The 8,622-nt window shown below is 53.6% G+C and overlaps 1 protein-coding gene across 2 annotated transcripts in view; it reads right to left on the reverse strand.

Annotated features, from left to right (window-relative positions):
• Window positions 1-1,711: 1,711 nt before the first annotated feature.
• Rab42 (RAB42, member RAS oncogene family) overlaps window positions 1,712-8,622 on the reverse strand; it is a 12,690-nt gene continuing 5,779 nt past the window's right edge. Inside the window, exons 2-3 of one of the 2 annotated variants that reach the window (XR_781856.2) lie at window positions 6,179-8,085; window positions 1,712-1,781 (exon numbers count right to left, since the gene is read on the reverse strand). Coding sequence is in view for 1 of the 2 variants with exons in the window: in XM_010632229.2 (XP_010630531.2) it covers window positions 7,662-8,085 (424 nt within the window). In the remaining variant the exon portion in view is untranslated. Of the gene's footprint in view, window positions 1,782-5,245; window positions 8,086-8,622 lie in introns of those variants that run through there. The other variant, XM_010632229.2, reaches the window with a different exon arrangement.

Here is an 8,622-nt window from a genome sequence, read left to right on the forward strand (position 1 = left end):
TTTCTTCTGGCCTTGCCCAGCACTCTGCCACCAGGTCAGTCTTGTGGCCTGCAACCAGGATGTGGATTCTGGAGGGTTTTAACTTCCTCCGGAACATGCCAGTGCCACTGGGCGATGCCCTTGAAGAACACTCTGTTGGTAGTAACAAGCAGCAGAAGGCCTCAGAGTTCTGACACTAGGAACCGGGCACTGACCTCGCCAGCCAGGAAGGAATCCAGCATTGATTTTGAGTCCTACACTAAGGAGAAAGGGGGACAAGAGAACTGGACAAAGAAAGACCACAGTCCTTAATCAGCTGTGTAACAGGTAAGTGGCTTCCTCTGTCTGTCTTGTTGGTGTATCTGCACAGTAGGAGTGTATGCATTCAGTTGGCAATTGTGGGGGGGGTGCCAAGGATCAAACTCAGGTCCTTGGACTTGCAAGGCAGCCGGTGGAACCACTGAGCTAAATCCCCGGCCTTGTCAGCAAATCTTTATAAGCGATGCAGGCAGTGTGGAAAGACCCAGGGAGCAGTCGGCACCCTGGAGAACCTGCCTAGTTTGGAGGGAGATGGTTGCAGGGCTGGAGGAAGCAGCGGGCCAGTCAGGGAGAGCGAGATGCTTTTGGAGCAGAGATCTGAGGGTCGAGCTGAAGGGTGGTGGGCTCTCTTCCAAGAGGGAGCTGCATGAATATGAGCCCTGAGGTCTTCACCCAGAAGTAATGGGAGCCACTGAGGCATGGTCAGCAGAGAGGCCTGGAGGTGTGAAGGAGCCAGTGGGTCAGTGTGACTAAAGCACAGGTGCACTCATAGGGAGAGGGCAAAGATGAGCAGGAAGGGAGCCTGGGTGCGGCCCTCAGGCTCAGTGGTACAGCGGCGGCATCCTGGCTTCTCAGTGGTCCATGGAGCCCTTGCCCAGTGCCTGCACCTGTGCTGCAGGAAAGGTGAGGCCTAGCAGCCAGCTGGCTCTGGTCTTCCCTCTCCTCTTCAGTGTGAGCGACTTAACTGATGATTTGTAGTCTCAGAAAGATCCCATCACACAAAAGAATTCACAGGCTTATAACTGGCATAAAAACCAGCATGGGCTGGGCATGGTGACGCATGCCTGTAATCCCAGAACTCGGGAGGCTGAGACAGGAGGATCGCTGTGAGTTCGAGACCAGCCTGGGCTACATAGTTCCAGGTCAGTCTCAACTACATAGTGAGACCCTGTCTCAAACAAACAAAAACAAAACCAGCATGGTGGCACACACCTATAATACCAGTCTTTTGGGAGGCTGAGGCAGGAGGACCTGGGAATTTAGTGAGACCCTGTCTCAAAAAGGATTGGGGATACAGCTTAATGTGAAGGCCCTGGGTTCAATTCCCAGTCCTGGGGGTGGGAGGAGACTGGCATATAAACAAGAAGGGTTTTTTTGGTACCAGGGATCTAACTTGAGCCCTTGCGTTTGTGATGCAGTGGTGGAACCACTGAGCCAAATCCCTAGCCCATAAACAAGAAGTGTGAAAAGCAGTGCCCAGGCAGAGGGCAGCCAGTGAAGGTGAGGTCAAAGAGCAACATGTGGGTGCCTGAGGTTGGTCATAAACTGTGAAGTGCAAGTGAGGCGTTGCTGCTGTTACTTACATTAACGGTAAAGGAGGGCTGGGGATGTAGCTCAGCCTTTCAGCAAGCGAAAGGCCCTGAGTTCGGTTCCAGGTACCAAGAAAAGGTCAAGGGCTTGAGGTTTTCCTGAAGAGGAATGAACCAAAGGCAGGGTGAGGGTTGGTGCCACAACAGCTTGAGATCTGACGACACTGGAGCCACCTGGACCAGGAAGAGAAGTGGGGAGCAGAGCTGAACTAAGGTGTGCGGATTTACTGGGAGTTAGAAAAAACAGGGCCCCGGGAGCATCCAGGCTGGCCCCTTCCTTTCCAGGTGGGAGCGCCGAGGTCACCCAGGTGGCCTGGGACCTGCCGGGGGTTCCTCGGCCTGGTGCCCCTGTGGGTGGGCTGTCCTTGCCCTCGGGGCTGCAGGGCTGGGGACTGGAGCTTCCCGGGACTCCAGGCTCCACCTCCCGGGAAGGGAAGGTAAGGAGAAGCTGAGTCCCCTCCTCCGAAGCAAGGAAGATCTGCCCGCAGCTGAGGTGCTGAGGAGGAGGCTGGGCCACAGGCCTGCGTGGTGCTGGGGCTGCGGAGAGCAGAGGCGGCCCTAGCCCCTCGGTTTCGCCTTGCTGGAGTGGAGCTGTAAGCCCAGGCGATCTCGGACTTCCAGGTCTGGGCTCCCAGGACACTGCCGACCCTGGCTCGGCACAGCTGCCGCGACACTGAAGAGACATCATCGGTGCGGAGCCAGTGCAGACCTGGGTCTCATCAGGACAGAGGCGCTGGCCCTGCGACCGTCCTGAGCGGCCACGCTGTGACCTGGCAGCCTGTGCGGGTCCCAGCCCCCACGTGTGTGTCTTCCTCTTCCTCCCTGAGGGACGTGAAGGTTGCCTGAAGGTTGCCTCTCTCCGAACCCGGACCTCAGCACAGCGTGAGGAGCCGGAAGGTTCCCCCGCACTGCGGCCTGGGGCCTGGGCCCTGGTCCTTCCAGAGCCCGGGTCAAGAAGGGCCCGAGGTGGGGAGCAGGCCTGGCATCGGGCGTGGTGTGGCTGAGTGTGCACGGGCCCTGGGTTCCATCTCTACCAGCACGAAAAAACAAAAAACACCCAAGATTTGGCCGTCTCTGCTAATGGCTGTTGAGACTGAGTTTGGGCATGAGGAGTTCTTTATATTATTTTATACTTCATGCCATTTTCTTTATTCCTCAGTATGTTTTAAAATCTCCAAGGCCAGGAATTTAGCTCAGTGGTTCCACTGCCTGCCTGGCAAGCAGAAGGTCCCGAGTTCCATCCCGAGTACCAAAAAAATGAAAAAAAAGAAAAAGAAAATTTCTGTAAGTGTTCGCTTGCTTGCTTGTTTTTGAGACCGGGTCTTGCTATGTAGTTCTGGATGGCCTTGAACTATGTAGCCTAGGCTGGCCTCAAACGGCGATCCTCTTGCGTCAGCCTCAGAGTGCTGGGATTACTCCTGGCCTCCATAAGAGGGGTTTTTTTTGTTTTTTTTGTTTTTGTTTTTGGTTTTGGTTTTTTGAGGCAGGGTATCACTATGTAGTTGAGACTGATCTGGAACTCACTATGCAGCCCAGGCTGGTCTCAAACTCACAGTGATTCTCCTGCCTCAGCCTCCCGAGTGCTGGGATTAACAGGCATGCACCACCACGCAAGGCCCGTAAGAGTTTTTTAGAGCCTACTGATCCCCCACACAAGGCAGCCTCTGCATGAGAGTCAAAGACAGACCTGGCTTTGAAGATCAACAATCTAGTAGGGCAGTAAGATAGGGACAATAAATAGCTAGGAATGAGGCACGTATGAATAATCCCACACTCTAAAAGCTGAGGCAGGAGTATTTCAAACTCGAGCCCAGACTGGGCAATTTAGCAAGGTTTGGGCTCAGCCTAAAGGATGAGACGTTTGACCGGGGAGAGGGGCACCAGGCAAGGGGGTAACACATGAAAGACACAAAGGAGAGCTGGGGATGGTGGTACAGGCTTATTAACTCCAGCACTCAGGAGGCTGAGGCAGGAAGATTCTCATGTGTTTGAGACCATCTTGGGTTACATAGTGAGACCCTAGCAAAAAAAAAAAAAAAAAAAAAAAAAATGCCTAGAAATAGACCTAAAGGGAGGATTCTAGAACTTCACCCTTAGACAGCAGAGTCCGGCTGGGCAAGCTGGTGCACACCTGTAATTCCCAGGATTTTCTGGGAGGCTGAGACAGGAGGATCACAATGTAAACCTAGCCTGGGCAATTTAGTGAGTAAGCAATATCCTATCTCAAAATCAAAAAGGGCTGAGGAAATAACTCAGTGTGAAGGTCCTGAGTTCCATCACCAGTACCACAAAGAAAAAAAAGCAGAGCCCAGTCCACATCTCCAGGTGGCACTTTTTTTTTTTTTTTTAATGGTGGGGGATTGAACCCAGGGCCTTCACACATTCATTCTAAGCCACATCCCTAGGCCTTTTTATTTTATTCTAAGATGAGGTCTTGCTTAATTGCCTAAAGTAGGCTTGAATTTGCAATCCTCGCCTTAACTTCCCATAGTGCTGGGATTACCACCCAGTTAAGACCTTGAAGAACTTTGTTAGAGCTGGGAATGGTGGCACATGCCTGTAATCCCAACACTTGAGAGGCTGAGGCAGGAGAATCACAATTTTAAGACCAGCCTGGGATAGTGAGACCCTGTCAAAAAAAAAAAAAAAATCTTCATTAGAGACTGAAATCCTTGATATTTCACTAGAGCGGTTACTTTGGTAATCTTAGTTCCTTCACAATGATCAATAGGGAAACTCTCAAGGAAAATAGGTAAGAATTTAATTTGGTAACCTGTTCTATAACTAGCACTACCCAGATTTCTTTCTTTCCTTTTTTGGTACTGGGGATTGAACTCAGGACCTTGCACCTGTCAGGCAGGTGGCAGTTCCATTGAGCCAAATCCCTGGCCCTTTTTTGGTTTTTTTTTCCCCCCTTTTTGGTTTTTTAGACAGGGTCTCACTATGTAGTTGAGGCTGACCTGGAACTCACTATGTCGCCCAGGCTGGTCTCAACTCAAAGCAATTCTCCTGCTTTAGCCTCCTGAGTGCTAGGATTATAGGCGTCCACCATGCCCGGCCCCTGGCCCTTGTTTTTTGAGACAGGGTCCTACTATGTAGTTCAGATCAGCCTCAAACTCACTGTGTAGCCCAGGATGGCTTCTAGTTTGTAGTGATTCTCCTGCCTCAGCCTCACAAATTCTGGGATCAAAGGTATGCCCCCACCACATCCAGCTACAACTGTACTTTGTTTGTTAGGTACTGGGGATTGAACTTGGGTCCTTGTGCTTGCAAGGCAGGCAGCAGAACCAGTGAGCTAAATCCCCGGCCCAACATTTGTACTTTAAAAAGACTCCCATGTGGGTCCAGTGTGTTGGCACACTGTGACTGCAGCACTGGGGAGGCCAAGGCAGGAGGATGACTGTGAGTTTGAGGCCAGCCCTTGTTACAGAGTGAGTTCAAGGCCAACCTGAACAACAGAGGAAGACCCTGTCTCAAAAATTAAAAAAAATTTTTTTCCTTGGCAGGTAATGGCACCACTGAGCTAAATCCCAGCCCAATAAAATAATTTTTAAAAAATAAAAAGAACTGTGACTGTAGCTCAGGGCTTTCTGGCTTCAATCCCCAACAGTAAGAAGAGATAGTCACCTCTGGGGGATATGGACATTAGGTCCCAGGGGCGCCCGTGGGGGCCTGAGACCTCAAAAGGAGAGGAGAGGCCCACAATTTGGGGTAGGGTGGCTTCTCGGCTGAGCCTGTCCCTCTGCTTCCCTGTCTCCCTGGCCTTTCTGGCTGCCTTTCCTTGAGCCAGGGCAGGGCCCACCAGCCTCAACTGCTGACACAGGCACACAGTGGCCAGCAAGTCTCTGCAGGTTTGGCCACTCAGAGGGGGTTTGCCAGGGTGGGATCTGAGCCTGAGGTGGAGACAGCATTCACCCTGGGTCTGGCCCAAGGCACAGCACAAGACTACTGGAATTTTTGATGCTGAGCTGGTCTGGGTTCAGTTTCAGCCAGGTCAGTTTTCCTACCCTGTGGATAAACTGGGCAAAATGTGCTGGACTTGCTACGTGTGGTGATGCACGTCTATAACCCATCACTCAGAGGCCGAGGCAAGGGAATGGCAACTTTGATCCTGTATCAAGATACAAATACAGAAGGGCACACACTGTGGTAGGAGTTCGCATAAGTGTCATTTAGTGTCACAACCCCGTGGGGCCAGAACTATTATTGCCACTTTGCATTTAGAAAGGAAGAGGGCAGCTGGGCACAAGGACACTGTCTCTCCGTGGAGATGACCCTGCCTGCAAGCCTGAGGGTTCAAGGATTGGTTCTCCTGGCCCCTGGCCAGGGTTTCCAAGGGGCAAGTCAGTTCTTTCTTCCTCTTTGTCTCTGATAGTCCTGTGGCCAGGACTTACCACTCTGCCAAACTAGCTTCCTTCCTGTGCAGGGACACCCTGGGAGCCACAGACAGATCTGTAATTCCCAGAGAAAGCATTCTACTTCCTGGATCTTCCTGGCTATGTGACTTGAAGCAAGTCACTCAGCTCGCTCTGGGCCTGGTCTCATCTGTAGCGTGGAGTAACAGCACCTACCTCACATGGCTGGAACAGAAGAAGCACTGTGTCAGGGCTGGGTTGGTCACTGCTGCACGAACTCTGCTCTTAGCACAGCTCTTCCGCCCCCTCCAGGGCTCAGCTCCAAGCTCCTCTGAGGCCCTCCCTGGCCATCACACCGCAGCCCCGGTGTCCCTGATCTGTGCTCTGCACAGCACTGAGCACAGCTGGGAATCATGCAGTTCATTTACTTTTTTTCCTCTCTCTTTCTCTTCCACTAGAATGCCAGCCCCAACAGGACTTTTCTGTCATTGTCATTGCTGTATCCCCAGACTTGAACAGAGTTCTCATTTAAAGATAACAAATGAGGTGAATCAATGAAATGTTCCCATTCTTGCCCGGCAGTCCCTGTGACTGAGTAGCTTCCTGGCAGGCAGAGTCTGAGACAGAGCTCGGGAGACAGACTTATTAGGGCACATTCTGGAAAGCCACATCTGGGTGGGAAGGACGCAGGATTGGCTGTGATGCTGTCACACTGATGTCCTCAGTGAAGCCCAAGGAGAGATGAAGCTGGGTTTGACCCTCAACGTTGTCCAGAGTTGGGGCATGAGGACCTTAAAAACCTGCACGGAAGGAAGCTGGACATGGGCTGCCCCAGCACTGGCAGTCTCGGAGGGAGCTTCGCAAGCTAAGGTCACTCATGGAGAGTGCCCAGCCGCTGGGGCGTAGCGCACCCTTCAGCCCTCCACGGCTCTTCTGAGAAGCGTCCACCGTGCCCAACCTGACTGCTGCTCACTCACGTTATCCCTGCCTGTGGGATCCAGATTCAGCCCCTGGGTTTGGGATGGGCACAGTCAGCAGCAACCCTGAGTCTGAAATCACACCTCTTGTGCCCAGACTCATTCTAGTCTGAGGACCAAAACAGGCTCCAAGGGCCGGACGTAGTGGAGCACACCTGTGATCCAGCACTTGAGAGGCTGAGGCAGGAGACTCACCTGGACTTCAAGACCAGCCTGGGCTACATAGTGAGTTCAAGGCCAGCCTGAATTAACTATACAGCAAGGCTCTATCTCAAGAAAAAGGTCGGGGGTGGCTCCAAGCCAGGATCACACTGGAAATCCCCACACCATCCTCCCCAGGGCAGCCATCCAGATGCCACTGAGCCCAGGAATGCTGCCAGAAATGGTGGCATCACAGCCAGAAAGGAATGGCAGGAATGACAGCTTTTGTTCTTCAGTTCTCAGTGTGAGAACTCGGAGCGCACCCTGTCCCTTATCTCTCCACAACCTCCCCAAGCCATGGGGTCTTTTTGAGTACCACTGACAGATGAGGAAACAGGTTCAAGGAGAGGAAATGCATACCTGGCCTCTTAGCTCTTCCTCTAGCAAAGTGGGGGGCAAGACTTCAAAATCCAGGAGGCAGGACATGTCAAGATATTACTGACATTAATCTTTTGTCATCTGTCCCGGGAGATAGTAACAGTCCCTGTCCCACAGGGTGGTGAGGTCAGGACCCCTCTGAGTCAACACTGGCATGGGCCTGGGTGTTGCTGCTTCCTGCTAGGGGACTGGGGCACTTGGGCCCTGCGGATGAGCCGGACACCCCCGCAGTCCTCTTCCAGCTTGATGTCCCCTTGCTGCAGAGCCTGCAGGATGGCATCTGTGAGGGTGTCAAAGACCAGGTCCACGTTGCAGTTGTTTCTGGCTGAGGTCTCTATGAAGTCCATGCCCAGGGAGGCGGCCAGTGCCTCTGCCTCCTGGGTGGAGACACAGCGGGTGCTCTGCAGGTCACTCTTGTGGCCAACCAGCAGGAAGATCACCTTGGGGCCCTGAGTAGATAGGACCTCCTGGTGCCAGTCTTGGATGTGCTCGAAGGACTTCCTGTTCGTCACATCATAGACCAGCAGGACGCCCACCACATTCCGGTAGAAGGACCTGGTGATGCACCTGGGAGGAGGGGAATGCGGGGAGGCCTCTGTCTTCTAGTCACCCCCAGAGACAAGTGCCCTCCACAGATGCCTCAACTCTCTTCTGCCTGGCACCTTCTACTCTGCCGGGCTCCTCGGCCTGTCTATCCCAGGAGACCGGGTGTGGTCCCCTAGAAGCAAGTGAGTCACAGGAAGGCGCCTCGGAGTCCCCCCTTCCCGCTCTGTGCCCCGGGCTGTCTGAGCACTCGGATTCATCCCTCAGAGCTCAGGGTGGGAATCCAGCCCTGGCCGCGTTCCTGTGGGACCATGGGGCCGGGGGCTGGGGACACCCGGGTTAGTGGCAGAGTGCTTGCCTGAGGCCACGGGGCTTGGCCCTCCAGCAGATCTGTAGGATGCAGGATGGAGGGAGGGTCTGGCTCAGAGAACACCCGGGGCTGGGACCCCCAGACCCTTTCATCCGCCACTGAGGCCGGCACCCCAGGTGGGGTCCCAGGGGCCAGGAGGACGGACAGCACCCCTTCGCCGCCCAGCGGCGCCCGCACCTGAAGCGCTCCTG

This window comes from Fukomys damarensis, unplaced genomic scaffold (genome assembly GCF_012274545.1).
Source record: "Fukomys damarensis isolate Sample0158 unplaced genomic scaffold, DMR_v1.0_HiC HiC_scaffold_23, whole genome shotgun sequence".
NCBI lineage: Eukaryota > Metazoa > Chordata > Mammalia > Rodentia > Bathyergidae > Fukomys > Fukomys damarensis.